Below are 17,046 nucleotides of genomic sequence, written 5' to 3' on the forward strand. Positions count from 1 at the left end.
TTTTTATATTTAAAATTAACTAAAAGTTGTAAATTAGATTCATCATTCAAAAAATATTTTGTTAAATCAAGAATTAGAAAAATTTCTTTAGTTTTAAAAGAATGAATGCTAGAGAATAATTTAGGAAGCCGTAAAAACTATTGAGATTGAAAATTTATATTATTTTGTTTCGTGGCAAAACAATTCAAACAGACAAATATGTATAGATTTCAAAAGATATGAATGATCCAATGAACACAACTCTACAGTAAACAGTCGTAACTTTTCATAAATAACTGTTTTAATGAACCATCACGACTTTTCATAAAATATACAAAAGGTACGATTGAAAAAACACAACTATTGGTCGTATTTATTCGGATTGTTATTATATATAGATTTAACATTATTAGAGTTTGTTTCATGAGTTTTGGTCAACACGTCTAGTAAATCGGTTTATTATTTTCAATGATATTATACTTTTTAGGACGGTATGAACACTTTACGAGAGACGAGAGTATCTCCTCCATTTACAAGTTAAGATGATCCATGTTCAAGGTCTGTAGTGGCTCCATGGATAATGTCCTTTCACTAACATCCACAAAACACAATCATATTTGTGTTAAAAGTGTGGAAATTTTTGTGTGGGATAGGTTTCTTAAGCAATTCTTCCATTGGAGATATAGCATTGGGTAATTATATTCCATGTTAAAGATACTCTATATTGGTAAATTCCTTTTCGAAATAATAAACGTACGTATATGTGGCTTAAAACATTACATCAGGCATTAATTGGCCAAGATAAAACATTATCAGCAAAATATTCGGGTAGCAAAACATGAATAATAAAATGGGTAGTATATACTGTACTACATGTAAATCGTCCCCCCTGAAATGACCCAAAATAATAATATACCCATATATATATATATATATATACTGTACTACATGTTTTTGTTGACCAGAAGAAATTGAGTTGAATATTGTGAAAGTGTTGTTCACTTCAGTAGCTAAATTAATTATTTTCATTTTTATCACGTGACGGAAAACAAAATCGAACCGAGTCCACGTATCAGATATACATAAACCGGAGGGCAGACGATTAATAACCAAATTTTATCATCGGGTCGAATCGAATCGAAGCCAACCAATCTTCTTCTTCTTCTTCTTCTTCTTCTTCTAGTACACCAGCAAGGAACCAGGGGGGACGATTTCTTCCGGCAACCCGAATCCGCCGCCATGAACACCGAATCAGGTAAGAGTATAGATAAATTAGGAGTGAGATTATAATAAAATTTTTGGAGGAGTGAGATAGAGAGATAGATACTCCGGATCCAAAGTTGGCCTAATCCAGAAAAGTCTGTTGTTATTGATTGCAGTTGTGGAGTTCCTTGGAAACGTCCCTTTACTTCAGAAATTGCCCAGTTCTTCTCTCAGGAAAATCGCTCAAGTTGTTTTGTTGAAACGTTACGGTCTGTTTTTTTTTTGTTTTTTCCTTTGTTGTTTCTCTTTTGAATTCTCGTCATTTTATTGAAGCTCTTTAGTATCTAATATCTGCTTAATTGGCTTTTCACGGTTTAGAAACGATTCAAGTTATGAGCAGAGCCTGTACCAATAACATACCTATTTGTGTGTGTGTGTGTGTGTGTGTGTGCGTTACATCAGCCATTCTCTGTAAAATATAATTGCAGGAAAAGGGGATTATGTGGTTCGTGAAGATCAAACTTGGGATGGATGTTACTTTATCTTTGAAGGAGAGGTTTTTGTTTCTCATCGTTCCCTCTCTTTTTTATCTTTATCATAGCTTCCTTCGCCATTGCCATCACACTTTCTTTTTGATTCTTGCTTTTTTTTTTTGCAGGCTCAGGTTTCCGGACCAGCCGAGGAAGATAACCGTTCCGAATTCCTCTTGAAACAATTTGATTACTTTGGCCTTGGTCAGATTTTTAACATTCATTCTTCCACTTTGATTGAACCTTTCGTTTTTGGTGATAGTATTATTCAGCTTCCATCTCTCTTTCTTTTTCTTTTTCCTCTCAGGTATTTCTGGGAACGTTCATTCAGCAGACATTGTTGCTATGTCCCAGGTGCTTGTCCTTGCTTCCTTGAGAGTTACCTGACTTTTCATACATCCCTTCTGTCTGTGTCCTTGAGCTGACGCTTTCTTTCGTCCCTTTCCGTTGCAGCTTACTTGCTTGGTGTTGCCGCGTGATTATTGTCCTTTGCTTGAGACTAATTCAATCTGGCAATCCGATACCACTGTTGACAAATGCTCTTTAGTCGAACGCATATTGCAACTCGACCCTTTAGAAGTATGGTCATCCCACTGCTCTTCTTTTCTTCTTCTCACTTTTCTTGTGCTTTCTATTTATCTATCAACTACCCTTCTTTTTATAATTCTTTCTAGTCAACTTTATCCAAGCATCGTTCTTGTCAGCACTTTTATGTCAGTTTTGTATTGCTTGGAAATGATGTGCGGTTGATCCCCTCTTATTCTATGTGCTTCTTTCTTGTAGTTGAATATCTTCAGGGGGATCACACTACCTGATGCTCCCAAATTTGGAAAGGTTTTCGGAGGACAATTTATGGGACAGGTGTGCCATTTTCTCTAGGAAGGTTACATTATGTCTCTATAAACCTTGCTGATCTGATTTGCGTGCATATATATAGCTTGTTATGTGTCATTTTCAGGCAGTGTTAACCATAAACGCTACTAAGTCTCTTCTTACCAACATTATTTTTACAGGCACTTGCTGCGGCATCAAAAACTGTTGATTTCCTGAAGATAGTCCACAGTTTACACTCCTATTTTCTTCTCGTTGGAGATATTGATAGTATGAACTTATTAATTTTCACTGTGCCCTTGCCAGCCACCGTTGATGCTTTTCTTCCCTTTTGCCTGCTATTCTATTCATCTAATTATCATAGTTTGTTACTCCTGCAGTCCCCATTATTTATCAAGTGCACCGCATACGTGATGGGAACAACTTTGCCACCCGAAGAGTAGATGCAGTACAGAAAGGAAATATCATATTCATCTTGGTGGCATCATTTCAGGTTTTCCATTTTATTCCTTTCATGATAGTTCATTAATCTCTACGTTAATCTGCCACCAAGAGAGGATTGCCTTTCACAAAACTTTGAAAACTGCTTTTGAAATTGTCTCTTTCATTAATTTCATAGAAAGAGCAACAAGGATTTGATCATCAGGAGTCAACCATACCCTCCGTGCCAGATCCTGATACGGTATCATTTCGTCAGATCTAAGGCTTTCAATAATTTGTAAGCGTTGCCTTTATCACCATTATCTGCTGCAGCTTCTATCGCTGGAGGAGCTGCGTGAGCGTCGTATAACTGATCCTCATTTACCTAGGTAAGTGATAGTGTTTTCCAATGCATGAAAAGTTGAAAACTTGTTTCAGAAGCTCAAGTTGGACCAATCTCCCAATTGTTTCTTTCTTTCAGGAGTTACCGGAACAAAGTTGCCACTGCAAACTTTGTTCCATGGCCTATAGAGATTCGATTTTGTGATCCCAGCAATTCAACAAATCAGACAAAGTCTCCTCCGAGGTAACAGCTCACGTAAATATATCATTTATATCCATATACTCATACATTCCACCAGGAAAGCAAGCAGAACTGATAAACTGTATGACTCATGTGATTACACATGAAACTCATCACTTACCAGACTTGAGTATTTCTTTAAAAAATAATTATTACTCTTACAAATTCTTCGGGCAGATTGAACTATTGGTTTAGAGCAAAGGGAAAGCTCTCTGATGACCAGGCTTTGCACCGGTAAGTACCTCCATCTATGTAAATCAGGGTAGCCATCTAAAATTTGATATTACTCATTTGGTAACAGCCCTTTCTTTTAAAGCAATAATGATTGGAGACAAGTGAATCGGTGGTGTTTTAGATTTAGTATCCCCAACACTGATAAATTGGAGTATGGTTGAGACTCTTAAAAGGCCAAACTTTCTTAATAGCATTGAAAACTGATGGTATACCGTTCATTCTGAAAGTCGATATATCATTCTTAGCAAACTAATAATCTGGCAAGCCATGTTGTTATGCAGATGTGTCGTGGCATTTGCCTCGGATTTAATATTTTCTGGTGTCGGTTTGAACCCTCACCGCAGAAAGGGCCTGAGATCCGCTTCACTTAGCCTCGACCATGCGTAAGTTTTTATTTTCTCTTGATGGTGTTTGAGTTTCGTGTGTTTGTGTTAATTTTTAATTTACATTGAGACATTATTCCGGCAGGGATCTTCCAAACAAAAGTTTTCAGTAGCTATTTTTACTCAGTTTTCCTCATTTGTTTTGCAGGATGTGGTTTCACCGACCTCTAAGAGCTGATGACTGGTTGCTATTTGTGGTAGTTTTTTCTATCCTTGTTTCTCCGTGAACATTTCAGAGCTCTTTTTTTAGTGAGCGAAAGAAAATCAACATAGAAATCAGATACATGTTTAAATGAAGTACATCAAATGTAGTCTAATAGTATTATACCAGTAGATTGAGTTTCGCTCAGCGAGACATGTTATTAGTTTTACATAATAGCATTATAGGATTATAAAATTCTAAGAAGTCTTTATTGTTATGTAAGAAAAGCCGACTTGTTTGCTGTTTGAGCGTCAGCCACTTACACAACGATGATGCCGCTTGCAGATTGTCAGTCCTACCGCTCATGAGACCCGTGGTTTTGTCACTGGTGAAATGTTCAACAGAAACGGAGAGGTACTCTCTACTCTTTTGCCTCCTTTTTTATATATATACATATTTGGACGCGATAGATGATATATGGTAGCATATCTTTTTCAAAACTGCCAATGTTTCAAATTGGATATATAAATAAATCTTTGAATTCATTCTGGTTATGTTTTGAATATGTGAAACAGCTGGTCGTATCGTTAACGCAAGAGGCTCTATTAAGAGAGGCTAGACCTCCAAAACCCTCGGTCACGTCAAAGCTCTGAATGGCCCACCGTCGTAAGCTAATAAATAATAACATACAGTATATGATTACGAGTACAACGCTGCAAACAAGAACCGTCTTATTGGGGTATTTGTTAGACAAACTCGAGTCATTCCCTTGGAATGGTATTGTTTGATTCTACTCTTACAGTCTTACCTTCATCATCATATATACGTATCTCAATATATATATTGTTATATTTCGTGGGTCGAAACATGATGGGCCTAAGTATCAAAATAATTTGGATCTATGCACGAGTACCGTCTCGTGACCTGCTTTACCCGGCCGGTCGTATATTTCGTTCTACTTACTAGATGAGTAATAACATCCCTCGCCTTTATGAGTAAGAGTATAGATAGCAAGTATTATAACCTCTGTTTGTAAAGAGATTAATGTCAATTGCATGAATAAGAGAACCAAGCCCAAATCAAAGCTTCATCAGTGTAAGAAACTTGGACCCTTTAAATGAATTGACATCAATAATCTCTTTACAACAAAAGAAAAAGGAAATAGAAAAAAGTCACCGTCGAAAAAATGGAGACAACTAGAGACCACTTTCCCACCGTTTAATCGGCGGAAATGAAATGATAAGAACCATTTTGCAAAAAGACAAAAGGAAAAGTGGGACCACAGATCCACCGACCGGAAACGAAGAATCCATATAAGGAGGGTTCGGTCGTATCGGACCGGTCGGATTTGGAATTTTACGAACAAGTGAAGAAGGGAGTGGACCCCCCCTCTCGAAACGACAGACGTAAGCAGTGACAACATCGACTAACGGCCACGTCAGCAACTGACTTCTCTGTGCGAAACGTGTATCGGCAGCGTCATCCACCCACGTGTGTTCTAGAAGCTCTTCTCTCTACCCTTACATGTCGACACGTGTCATATCCCTCTTCCTTATATATTTGACTTTTCTCTCTTTTTTTCCAGACTTTCAAACGCCAAGTTTCTTATTAGAGCTATACGAAGATTAGGATCATCCCAACCACCATCGCGTCCTAATCTTATTCCGTAGTTAATAATACTAGTGGCCATCAATAATAATAGGTCAAGAGATTAAGAAAGAAGAAGAAGAGAGAGGGTAAGGTAATCGATTATGTCAGCAGAATTAGAGCTGCCTCCAGGGTTCCGATTTCACCCAACCGACGAAGAGCTCGTCATGCACTATCTCTGCCGCAAATGTGCTTCTCAGTCCATCGCCGTTCCCATCATCGCTGAGATCGATCTCTACAAATACGATCCATGGGAGCTTCCTGGTATATTGATTATTAAATTCTCTTTCTCTTTTTAAATCTGAGGATTTTAGAAAAAAAAAGAACTAAACTAAAGAAGATCAAAAATTACAGGTTTAGCCTTGTACGGTGAGAAGGAATGGTATTTCTTTTCTCCCAGAGATAGAAAATATCCCAACGGTTCGCGTCCTAACCGGTCTGCTGGTTCTGGTTACTGGAAAGCCACCGGTGCTGATAAACCCATCGGTCTTCCTAAACCGGTCGGGATTAAGAAAGCTCTTGTTTTCTACGCCGGCAAAGCTCCCAAGGGAGAGAAAACCAACTGGATTATGCACGAGTACCGTCTCGCCGACGTTGACCGCTCCGTTCGCAAGAAGAAGAACAGCCTCCGGGTAATCTATCTNAGGGTAATTATATATGTGATTAAGATCTAATTTTGTTTCAATCTCTCTCTCTCTCTGTAGTTTGATTAACTGATCCGTTTTTTTCTGCCAGCTGGACGATTGGGTTCTTTGTCGGATTTACAACAAAAAAGGAGCTATCGAGAGGCGAGTACCACCGCCGAATCCGGTTGTTTACGGGGGAGTCACCGACGAAATCGTGGAGGAGAAGCCGAAGGTGACGGAGATGGGGATGCCTCCGCCGCCGCAACAGACGAGTGAGTTCGTGTATTTCGACACGTCGGATTCGGTGCCGAAGCTGCATACGACGGATTCGAGTTGCTCGGAGCAGGTGGTGTCGCCTGAGTTCACGAGCGAGGTTCAGAGCGAGCCCAAGTGGAATGATTGGTCGGCGGCTGTAAGTAATAATAACACCCTTGATTTTGGGTTTAATTACATTGATGCCACTGTGGATAACGCCTTTGGAGGAGGAGGAGGGAGTAATCAGATGTTTCCGCTACAGGATATGTTCATGTACATGCCCAAGCCTTATTAGTTCCCCCTTTCTTTTGCCTGCCGCAAAAAACGCAAAACCCAAAACGCTCCGTTTAGTTTTGCGTTTTAATGGCAACACGAGACCGTTTTTATGATGGTCAATGAGTGTGCCGAATCGGTGGTGCTGCTGCCATTTAGATTTGTTGTTGTTGTTCGTTTGTTGTTTTATATAAGACCGTCAAGATTTCAGGTAATACCTGATCGGACGGTGGTCATTGTTGTTCGATGTTGGTCAGTGTATCTACTGTTAGGTAGAAAAAAACTCCACTTGTCTTTTGTTTCCGCTTTGGTGGTCATAAAAGTCAAAAAAGCTAAGTATCAATTTAATAGTTCCTTCTGCTTAATCAATCATCCACATGATTTTGTTGATCTAACCGTCCGTACGGATGTTTTTTTAATACTAGTAGTAGTACACACAACTAGAGCATACTTTATTGAAAAAGGGGACTTTGACATATTCGATTCCTTGAACGGAACTGATACCGAAATAGCTAACTGATCGGGTGGAATTGGTTTGGTTATTATACAAAGATAAAATCCAGATGATCTACTTACTTGTTGCTATACTTTATTGACATAACTCAAAAGTCTTGCAAGTTTAACGGAGGATACCAACTGGAGCACTAAGAAAGCAGATGAACCTCTTTGTTAGCCAGAAAACGAGACGCTGGAAACCAGACACTCAAATCATGGTCAGCTGCATCTTACTTTTTCATTGTCACTTGTCGGGGCGCTTCTTTGATGGAAAGATGAACTCTTTCACGGAATCTTGGGCTGACAATATTCTCTCTCTGATCTGCAGAATACGAAAACGCCATATCTATCTTATGTAAGACTAAGAATCAGAGAGTCAATTGGAAACATAATCCCCCACATATATATAGGCACAAAGAACCATAAGCAACTGATTTTTGTTGTTTAAGAGAAAATGAGCATTCAGCAATTGACAGTAACAGACTAAAAACAGAGCAATAGAAGCAGTCCAGAAGTCCACTAGTCAAGAGCAGATCCAGACAGAGCTGAGCATAAAGATCAAAATTGACTTCTCACTTTGATCAGAAACTGTTTCTTGCTTGGAGATCTGCCATCCATCCTATACATCTTATTAATTTATTATCCAAAAGTTTTCTTAGAAACTAATCATCACCGAGTAATCAAACTTCACAACCCTAGCAAGAAGCAACTATAAAGAGACAAGCGTATTCCCTCCTAGTGATTGTGACCGAGGAGAGAGGGAGAGACAACTATCTCTGCTGCGGATTCGATCAGACTTGATGATGGAAACAAAAAAAAAAGAAGGAAGCAATCGGGAGGAACTCACAGGATCAAGAGCGTTAGGTTCGGGACCATAATCAGCGGTTAAGAGGAAGTAGGATACAACGGTGGTCGCCACCACTGTCGTTACCTTCACCACCTTCTCTATTTGGGGATTCATCATCGAGTGAGAAAGAGAGAACCAGAAAAGCACAATTTCTAATCACAATATTTCTTTTGCTCGGTAAAAAACGACGACACACATTCCCGGATATTGTGAGTTTGTTGTAATTGTAAGACTTCATGCCGTTTTTATTTCCATAAACACTTCAAATATGGATGGGCCTAGAGAGAGAGAGAGGTAAGGCCCAAACATTTCACGGCGTCGTTTTCTTTTAAGATCCCCGGCTGGCGTTGATGGAGATCTCTTTTTCGGCGGTTGAAAACCTTTGAAAAATTGAATTATGGAGAAATCGACCTCGTCGGCGACTCAACTCACTGAACCTTCTCCTCCTCCTCCTCCTCCTACTGCTACTTCATCTCTTCCAGCACAGGTTTCTCCGCTTCCTACATCTGCAGATCAGAGATCAGCCGAGTTACCTTCTCCGGCGTTTACTCCCGGGACCACGGCTCAGCCTCCGTCGACGGTTTCCATGGATCCGTCGCCGCAGAGGGGAAGAAAGCGAGCGCTGGAGACGAATCTTCGGATCGAAAACTCCAACTACTACAAGATGCGTCTCCTTCTCAAAGATCTTCGCCCTCACGTTCTCGAGGTTGTTTTTAACTCCTTTAGATGAAAATTGTGATTGGCAATTTCAATTCTTTTATTATGTTTCGAAATAAAAGAAGATAACTGAGAGATTTCTTCCTACAGGTTTTACGAACTCCAGACTTCAGGAACTCTAAGGCAGCTTTCGAGATTCAAGAAAGTGAGAGAGAGAGCTCATACTTTTTGTTATATTCCAATTTTCACTTTAACACACAAAGTCCCCCAACTTGTTTCATTCTGAAAAATTATGCTGTTTGCAGAGATGAAGCACATGCTTCAACTGTACCAAGAGATGATTGGAGGATCACCCAAACGTGAGAAAACTGCTAAGACCGAGTCTTTATCCAACGGAAAGGCCATTAGTGAAACACCTCAAACTACTACTGCACTGAGATCATCTGAGACGAGCTATGCCCAAACCGAGAAGCTCAACACTCTTAAATATGGCGACAAGGTGGTTGGAGGGTCGGCATTTGGCTGGAACTTCATTACCGGAGGAGGCACAGACCCTGTTTACTGTGGTATGTCTAAGGAAGACTACAGAAGCTCTCACCCAATTCTCCAAGCGGAGGCAGAGGTTGAGCTGCACAAGACATTATAACCATTGTTTTGCTTTCTGCATCTGTTTGTTAATGGAGTTTGTATAATATTCTCTTGGTGTCCATACATCCCAAGGTCTTATGTACCAACTGAAAACAATGGATTAGCGTCTGCCTTGTTTAAGTTTTAGATAGTATAACCAACACCTAAACCTTCTTAGCTTCAAATGGGACAACAGATTACCTTTCGATTGTTTCCCTTCATTGAATGATAGCTTCTTCATCTTTTACAAAACCCAATGTCTTTAGTTCTGTGTGGAAGCTGAAATCTTTTTGGCTTCAAGGTTGGATCCTTCAGTTAGTGCGATTTGAGATTCCTTCTCCATCCCCAGGCTGGCAAGAGCAACAGACTGCAGATACAATGCAACGTACCACACAGGAGAAATGCCTTGAGCCTTCATTGCATCATCTAAAGCTTCTTTCGCCATGTTACTCATCAGGTAACTTAGACTGCGCCGCACAAAGACTGTTGCAGAGCTCATTCCCAAATCAAGAAACTGAGACAAATTTTGTAGACAGGGACATTGTCAACTAAGGAGGAAGGTCTTGTTATGGATTCGAGTGCGGAAGAAAGACAGACCTGCGTGTAAAACTCAATGGCTTCACTAAAGTCTTTCCTTCTGAATGCAATGTCGCCTTTTTTCTTCGAGTTTATAGCCTCTTGCATCTGCTCCGTCCACAGAAACGAAAGCTGCACTTAAACATGTCACATAAAACCATGAAGAAACCTTCATGTGATGGGAACCATAAGGGCTCTAACTTTTAAGTGGATTTTAAAAGTTGATATAGCCATAAAACCTGACGACTTACATCTTCATCGTCTTTGTATCCAATTTTATCCAAGAACTCGAGCATAGCAGTCAGGTCTTGTCTCGAACAAGCCTCAGCAAAAGGGGACGGAGGTAACGCAAAAGTACCACTCTGAGGCATACCCATTAGAACATAAGACGGAACCTCTGTGTATTTCTGGAGAGATATCAGCGCAGTGACCAACGATTTTATGCTTGGTCGCTCACGAGTTTCATGCTGAAGACAGCGAGATGCCAGGCGTACTAACTCCATGCCATCACTGTCGGAAAATTCTCCCTCCAAGCAGGAATCAGTTAGAGTCTGAAGGTCTCTGTCTCGAATCAAATCAAGGGCCTAAACACATAGCAGAAGGCTGAAATAGTTAGCAAAGATAATTCAAGAAATGATTAAAGTAAAATAGTAATACCATGGACACTTACATGGCTAGGAGGAATATGCTTTCCGGTGAGAAGATCAAGCAGAAGAGTGCCAAAGCTGTAGATTACACTCTCTGCTGTGATTCTCCCTGTATCAAGAACACACTTAAACCTCAAGTTGTTGGGAAAATATGACCTACGAGAGAGGGGGATATGAAGTTCACCAGTTCGTAGATACTCAGGAGGGGTGAAAGCAAGATTTGTGGTATAACTTTTACCATCCCGACGATTCTTCATTAACCCAAAGGTTGAAAGTCTCGGATTGCATTCCTTATAAGAAGATCCATAAAAGCGTCAGTGGAGGAATATATCATGAAACAAAACATGGTCTCTCAGAAAAGAGCTTAAGTTCATTATGGAATGTACCTCGTCAAACAAAACTCTGTAAGCATTGAAATCATGATATAGCGTGTGTCCTTTGTTACTACAGTATTCAAGAGCTTCTGAAATGTATAAGACANGTTTTTAACTCCTTTAGATGAAAATTGTGATTGGCAATTTCAATTCTTTTATTATGTTTCGAAATAAAAGAAGATAACTGAGAGATTTCTTCCTACAGGTTTTACGAACTCCAGACTTCAGGAACTCTAAGGCAGCTTTCGAGATTCAAGAAAGTGAGAGAGAGAGCTCATACTTTTTGTTATATTCCAATTTTCACTTTAACACACAAAGTCCCCCAACTTGTTTCATTCTGAAAAATTATGCTGTTTGCAGAGATGAAGCANATCCCCTGGTGGTAGATGTTAAAAGTGATAATGCAAATACAAAGGCAAACAATCTAAAAAGAGCATTAAAAGAAAACTGATCAAATGAATTTTTTCTTTTACAGTGGAAAAGGTGTTTGGCTAGTGTCTCATTAGGCATAAACTCAGCCACAAGTAACCTCTCACCGCCTTCACAACAATAGCCGAGTAAATTGGCCATTCTTTTGCTGCGTAGCTGACCAACCGATATTGCTTCTTCCTGGAAACAGACACAACCAAAGTTAAAAGGAGATATGAGACTGAGAGATTGGCAATTAAGATAAACTATGAGGATACATGTGAATACCAGGAAATGGCGTGGATCAGGCCAGGAAGTTCCAGAAAAGCGCTTGATAGCAATCTTCTTATGAGTCACCAGTTTCCCTTGATAGACAACATTTGGAGCTGTTTCTCCATGTTCAGATACAACATTCTCCAAAGCGAAACCAGAGGTGGCGATCTTAAGCTCTTCTAGTGTGTATTCACTAAAAGACGGCACATCTGTTACCTCACTATCAATCTCTTCGTTTTCTGTAAATCACGTAAAAAGGATTAAAGAAAACAGGGCATAAAGCCAAAAAAGAAATTGTCTGAGAACAGAGACGTCACCAACATATGGAGCTTCAAGAGCAGCAGTCTTGTGAGATGAATTCCAACAACATGTAACAATCTTTGAGCTTTGACCTCCCATCGATGTTTTCTTTCAGTTATAAAGGCAACAACGGGTAATGCCTGGAAACAAGCAGGAAATTGCCCAATCTTCTTTTTAATTACAGGGAAAGAGAGATGTCACTCAGAGATCAAACTTAAAAAATTTGGTATAAAGAAACAGGTAGTACCTTTGTCAACTCGCAACCATTCTGGTCAGCCAGCTAGCTCGTGCTCGGCTAGTAACAGTGAGACCGGCAGTACTAATTTTGTTCAAACTAAAAGAAAGAAGCAAAACACAACTGAACAAAAAGCAGACACCTTTTTTTTTTTTTATCTATCCATCGAAGACGCACTTTCCGGTGTTCCTTCCAATTTCAAATCCACCAACAACCATATAAATTTCTCGATTTTAATAAGAGGATGTATATAAAAATGAGGATACTCAGACAGTATCTCAATCAAACCGATGCGGAAGTAGCCCAAGCAAACCGGAAAGTGTCGATACTCGATACCCAGAGGAGAGTAATAATAAATAATTCATAAGTTTTGAATTCACCAACATCATCTAATCTTAATCCTAACCCATAACATAACCATATTTTGAGCTTTTTTCTCATTGAAAAATAGACAAATTACCGACAAGTGTGATAAATATATTACGGTTGAATAGGCCTAGCCGCCACAACAATACAATTACAAGTAAGCAAGGAACTGAAAGTGGTCTGTCTTTTCGAGGGAAAAGCCCATGGGCTTTTGATTGGGCTCTCAACAGACCAACCTGATTTTTTCTACTCTGCCGCCGAAAACAAAATAATTGCAAAACATTTTCACAAACCTATGATTTTATACTGTTGTCAAGTGACATCGATGCAACCTTTGTTTATTTTTCGGCCAAACCCTTTTTTTTTTTTTTCAAATGATAGTAGCTGCAATTTCTCATAGTGCAAAACCCCTTTGGAGAAATATATAACGAACTCGTTGTCAAAAACAAATGACAAACTCGAAAGTCTAGTTATTGTTTTCCCGCTAAATTGAATAAATTAGCAAAGTCTACAACCAAATTGTGAGGAAAGAAAAAGTCAAAAACATTTAATAAAAAGAAATAAAACATGTACATCATGAAACCTCCTCAACTTCCCAATTATGCCCGGAACACAAACGAACTTCACCACATGTGCTTTACATACACAACATACATATACATGTGAATTATGATGTGTAGCGTGAATATAATATATAGACTCCCTCTAATATTTCTAATGAAGTAAATATGGCTACAACGTGACAGCATCAAAGTCTTCTTGGTTTTAAGACGTGACCAGCCTAACGACCCAACCAAACCTACTTGTCTATTCCTTCTTCTCACCCTCTAAAACCACCCCCCTACCTTCTCTACTTTCAGATCATCAAGCCCCCAATTTCCAGCAGAAAACATGGTATGTTCCTACATCTCATTTTTTTTTGTTTTTTTGTTTTTTTTATTTTATCAATGGATCAATGATATCACCAATCAATCAATCATGTAATATGTTGTGATCATATTAGTTCACTATGCGTGTGTTCGATTGTGCAGGCTAACTCAGCTTCTGGGATGCATGTAAGCGATGAGTGCAAGCTCAAATTCTTGGAGTTGAAAGCAAAGAGGAATTATAGGTACATTATTTTCAAAATCGATGAGAAGGCTCAGCAAGTTATGATAGACAAGCTTGGGAATCCAGAAGAAACTTACGACGATTTCACCGGATCTATTCCAGAGGACGAGTGCCGATATGCTGTCTATGACTTTGATTTCACCACTCCTGAGAATTGCCAGAAGAGCAAGATCTTTTTCATCGCATGGTACAGCTCCTTTCCCCTGTTTTTTTTTTTCTTTTTCTTCTAATGATTTGGAAACGTAGACTTTGTGATAACTGAGACATCGACTTGCTTCAGGTCACCTGATACATCAAGAGTGAGGAGTAAGATGTTGTATGCAAGCTCCAAGGACAGATTCAAGAGGGAAATGGATGGGATTCAAGTTGAATTGCAAGCAACAGATCCTAGCGAGATGAGCCTCGACATCATCAAGGGACGAGTCAATCTCTGAATGGAACATACTCCATCTTCATTCGTTCGTTTCAGTCAAATTCATATTATCTGCTTTTGTTTTCTTTGGGTTTCCCGTTTTACATTCTTCACTCTTTGAATTTTCTGTGATTCATGGTCTCAACTCTTTTTTTTTATTATTGGAACGTAATCATCATAATAATAGTTAATTACTTTGCTTCCCTAAACAAAGTTATCAAATTTAGCAACTTGTAAACGATAATGAACTAATGATGCAAAGAAGGTAGGTTGATAGAGAGAGAGAGGGCAAATAGGAAGACATACCTCAAGACTAATCTATCAGAAAATCTTCGTAATTCAAGGGTTTTCTTAGCCAGTTGTTGAATGGATATTTTCCTTTAAAAATCTTCGACATCAAAGAATATTCCGTAGCTTTGTCCTGCATAGAATTAAAACAAACAAAAAAACGTAAACCATCTCACAACAAACCAGAGAAAAGTATCGCAATCTTGTGGAATGCATGTCAAACACTCGCTATGATTCATACACTTTAGTATGTAAGTAGTACCAGTGGAAGCATGTTAAATCAAAATGAAGCAGCAGAAAATAATCAATATCACATGTACCTTCAGTTCTCGATAAGTTTTAATTGACTTAGAGGATTCATTTTCGTGTCCATGAGCGTCTTTCAAGAATAGTTCAAGTAACCGCTGTCTAGAAAAAAAAAAAACAGATGACTATGGTATCAACTAGAAATAAGAAAGGTCGTGCTTGGATAACAAGGCTCCTCTTCTTACTTGCATATACATGATTGAGTCGACGGATACAGAGCTCCCTTAGCTGAGGTGCCTTGCTTTCTACCGGTTGTTCCAAGAATAACTTCGTGTAACCCAGCATGGTTCCAACACAAGGAATACCTAAGAGACAACAAATACATCGTCACCTAGTAACAAGAAAGAAGAGAAAGATATGTCATTGTCATGTGATTTAGAGTTGAGAGCATTGAAAACTAACCCGCATGTTATGGTAGCTTGAGCAGTTTCTGAATGCTGAAATTCTGATGGTGGTACTGGAGCTACAAAAAACAGTGGCTGAAAAGGAATTAGCACAGCATATGCAAGTAACTACTGCAATTTACATGATACTCTGGTATAAAGAAGCTGATGAAACCTTGTTCAAACGGAAGGAAGTCAGAAGCTCATCCGATAATGGAAGGATCCTCTCATACAAAGACCTTTGCAAGTGATCAGCCAAAGAAAAACTATTAGGAAAGTGCAGAGATTGTCCAACGGTGATGGTAGAAATATACACAGGCTGAAGGACTTGGGAAAGCAGTGCCCCTGAAGTAAGAACACACAAAGAGAGAGAGAAAAATGCCCATAAGAAAATATAGAATGACAAAAGAAGTTCTCTGTCAAACTTCAAGCATAGACCCACAAGATATCACATGACATATATGCTTGATGCAATTAAAAGTACAGAAGAGGTTGCAAAAACATTAGCAGAGTAGAGAGGAAACCTTGAACTCCAAGAACATTCCATCGAGCTATCTTATCCGAACAGCTAACAGAGAGTGTGGTTTCACCACGACCAGGCTTTCTTTGCACCATATCTCCTACTTGTGAGCCATTACCTGAAATGGAGACATCCAAAATAAATCGATAACAACATCAGTCTAATCCGCTATCTTATAGCTGTTATATAAGAGAAAGGCAAGCAGGGAAAACAAATTCTTGCAACAATGAGGTTCAATACCTTTGTTGCTATTACCAATCTCTGGAACATGAGAACGTCCAGACGAGCCTTGAACTAACACAGAGTCGTCATCTACTTGTGTTGATGGAATATTTTTCAGGGCATACAAGGGTGAACTAGTAGAAGCATAACCACCTATATAAATATCAACAAAAAAATGGTCAGTGCCAGACGACATTATTGAAACGAGAAGAAGCAAAAAACGAATAAGAAGCTGATGGATTACATGGCAATTGAGAAATGTACAAATGCAAGTGGCAACCAGATTTGAGCTTATAACTCACTTCTCCAGGAGAGCTTGGGTCTGCTGACTCTAGTATCGAGCTTGTTACGCTATCATCATATCTCTGACGCTTGGCATCATTATTAAAACATGTCCGCCTCTGATCGGGGGAAGTGAATTGCTGGATCCGATGAATCTCGGAATAGAAGAACCTCATGAGAGCTCTTCTGGCGACAACTTCGGCATGAGAATCGTTAACAATGTCTCCACGGGGACTCAACAGCGACCGACTAACGCACTTGGTCCCCGTTCCCAACGCTATTACTTCCAGGTCTGCACATAAACCCTAAATTAGCTTTAAAAATCGAAACAGCAGAAGGAAACCAAAGGATAAAGCAAAAATAGTCGAAGAGAGAGAGACCTTTGGATTGGGAAGGAGAAGAGAGAAGGAAAGCGGATAGGACGGTGACTTCACGTCCTTGAGGTTTTCCCTTCTTCGGGAGAGAGATGTAAGCCGACACAACCTTCTCTGCTACTATCTCTCCCCAGTCGCTGCTGCAGAATCCTTCTCCTTCCATTGCCTACTAACTAGTCCCTCTGATTCTATTTCTTCTACTCGAAACGGATCCTAATTATTTTGGCAAAACCTTTTC

At 39.3% G+C, this 17,046-nt stretch overlaps 7 protein-coding genes across 9 annotated transcripts in view; 4 read left to right on the forward strand and 3 right to left on the reverse strand.

The window, feature by feature from the left end:
- Positions 1-5,237, forward strand: part of LOC104754327 (acyl-CoA thioesterase 2-like) — an 8,883-nt gene extending 3,646 nt beyond the window's left edge. For 2 of the 3 annotated variants that reach the window (XM_010476490.2, XM_010476487.2), the window contains 10 exons: positions 2,726-2,813; positions 2,924-3,036; positions 3,163-3,225; positions 3,297-3,352; positions 3,445-3,549; positions 3,724-3,780; positions 4,062-4,163; positions 4,312-4,360; positions 4,651-4,719; positions 4,881-5,237. In XM_010476490.2, the coding sequence (XP_010474792.1) occupies positions 2,726-2,813; positions 2,924-3,036; positions 3,163-3,225; positions 3,297-3,352; positions 3,445-3,549; positions 3,724-3,780; positions 4,062-4,163; positions 4,312-4,360; positions 4,651-4,719; positions 4,881-4,958 (780 nt within the window). In that variant the 3' untranslated portion in view covers positions 4,959-5,237. Of the gene's footprint in view, positions 1-1,093; positions 1,235-1,358; positions 1,452-1,670; positions 1,739-1,840; positions 1,917-2,019; positions 2,067-2,165; positions 2,292-2,495; positions 2,574-2,725; positions 2,814-2,923; positions 3,037-3,162; positions 3,226-3,296; positions 3,353-3,444; positions 3,550-3,723; positions 3,781-4,061; positions 4,164-4,311; positions 4,361-4,650; positions 4,720-4,880 lie in introns of those variants that run through there. The other variant, XM_010476488.2, reaches the window with a different exon arrangement.
- LOC104754328 (NAC domain-containing protein 2) lies at positions 6,056-7,471 on the forward strand (the record flags this gene model as incomplete). Its single annotated transcript, XM_010476491.2, is given in 3 exon segments — positions 6,056-6,216; positions 6,307-6,584; positions 6,688-7,471. Coding segments are annotated over 3 exon segments (879 nt in total). The 3' UTR covers positions 7,129-7,471.
- Positions 7,535-8,669, reverse strand: LOC104754334. The gene is made up of 2 exons (XM_019239230.1): positions 8,449-8,669; positions 7,535-7,923 (listed from the first exon to the last, which is right to left on the reverse strand). Exons 1-2 carry the CDS (start codon positions 8,563-8,565, stop codon positions 7,846-7,848), a joined length of 195 nt encoding a protein of 64 aa, XP_019094775.1. The 5' UTR covers positions 8,566-8,669; the 3' UTR covers positions 7,535-7,845.
- Positions 8,745-9,879, forward strand: LOC104754333. The gene is made up of 3 exons (XM_010476497.2): positions 8,745-9,154; positions 9,256-9,310; positions 9,411-9,879. The coding sequence occupies exons 1-3, from the start codon at positions 8,846-8,848 to the stop codon at positions 9,749-9,751; spliced, it is 705 nt and encodes a 234-aa protein (XP_010474799.1). The 5' UTR covers positions 8,745-8,845; the 3' UTR covers positions 9,752-9,879.
- On the reverse strand, positions 9,776-13,112 carry LOC104754332 (probable serine/threonine-protein kinase At5g41260). Its single transcript, XM_019238810.1, has 11 exons — positions 12,558-13,112; positions 12,328-12,450; positions 12,026-12,249; positions 11,688-11,938; positions 11,546-11,571; positions 11,342-11,418; positions 11,140-11,245; positions 10,979-11,064; positions 10,560-10,892; positions 10,330-10,440; positions 9,776-10,246 (listed from the first exon to the last, which is right to left on the reverse strand). The coding sequence occupies exons 2-11, from the start codon at positions 12,407-12,409 to the stop codon at positions 9,995-9,997; spliced, it is 1,548 nt and encodes a 515-aa protein (XP_019094355.1). The 5' UTR covers positions 12,410-12,450; positions 12,558-13,112; the 3' UTR covers positions 9,776-9,994.
- Positions 13,663-14,674, forward strand: LOC104754331 (actin-depolymerizing factor 10). The gene is made up of 3 exons (XM_010476493.2): positions 13,663-13,805; positions 13,943-14,208; positions 14,302-14,674. The coding sequence occupies exons 1-3, from the start codon at positions 13,803-13,805 to the stop codon at positions 14,453-14,455; spliced, it is 423 nt and encodes a 140-aa protein (XP_010474795.1). The 5' UTR covers positions 13,663-13,802; the 3' UTR covers positions 14,456-14,674.
- On the reverse strand, positions 14,239-17,016 carry LOC104754329 (tRNA-specific adenosine deaminase 1-like). The gene is made up of 10 exons (XM_010476492.1): positions 16,815-17,016; positions 16,397-16,726; positions 16,171-16,305; positions 15,935-16,048; positions 15,586-15,755; positions 15,430-15,506; positions 15,213-15,332; positions 15,042-15,129; positions 14,740-14,854; positions 14,239-14,306 (listed from the first exon to the last, which is right to left on the reverse strand). The coding sequence occupies exons 1-9, from the start codon at positions 16,969-16,971 to the stop codon at positions 14,747-14,749; spliced, it is 1,299 nt and encodes a 432-aa protein (XP_010474794.1). The 5' UTR covers positions 16,972-17,016; the 3' UTR covers positions 14,239-14,306; positions 14,740-14,746.

This window comes from Camelina sativa, chromosome 17 (genome assembly GCF_000633955.1).
Source record: "Camelina sativa cultivar DH55 chromosome 17, Cs, whole genome shotgun sequence".
Classification (NCBI taxonomy): Eukaryota; Viridiplantae; Streptophyta; class Magnoliopsida; order Brassicales; family Brassicaceae; genus Camelina; species Camelina sativa.

Coding starts and splice junctions, on each gene's coding strand:
- LOC104754334 (XM_019239230.1), bottom strand. CDS start 8,565: ATGATGAATCCCCAAATAGAGAAGGTGGTGAAGGTAACGACAGTGGTG. Junction 7,924..8,448: donor AACCTAACGCTCTTGATCCT/GTGAGTTCCTCC, acceptor CGTATTCTGCAG/ATCAGAGAGAGAATATTGTC.
- LOC104754333 (XM_010476497.2), top strand. CDS start 8,846: ATGGAGAAATCGACCTCGTCGGCGACTCAACTCACTGAACCTTCTCCT. Junction 9,155..9,255: donor TTCGCCCTCACGTTCTCGAG/GTTGTTTTTAAC, acceptor TTCTTCCTACAG/GTTTTACGAACTCCAGACTT. Junction 9,311..9,410: donor AGCTTTCGAGATTCAAGAAA/GTGAGAGAGAGA, acceptor TGCTGTTTGCAG/AGATGAAGCACATGCTTCAA.
- LOC104754331 (XM_010476493.2), top strand. Junction 14,209..14,301: donor AAGATCTTTTTCATCGCATG/GTACAGCTCCTT, acceptor GACTTGCTTCAG/GTCACCTGATACATCAAGAG.
- LOC104754329 (XM_010476492.1), bottom strand. CDS start 16,971: ATGGAAGGAGAAGGATTCTGCAGCAGCGACTGGGGAGAGATAGTAGCA. Junction 16,049..16,170: donor GATTGGTAATAGCAACAAAG/GTATTGAACCTC, acceptor TCTCCATTTCAG/GTAATGGCTCACAAGTAGGA. Junction 15,130..15,212: donor ACTCAATCATGTATATGCAA/GTAAGAAGAGGA, acceptor TTTTTTTTCTAG/ACAGCGGTTACTTGAACTAT.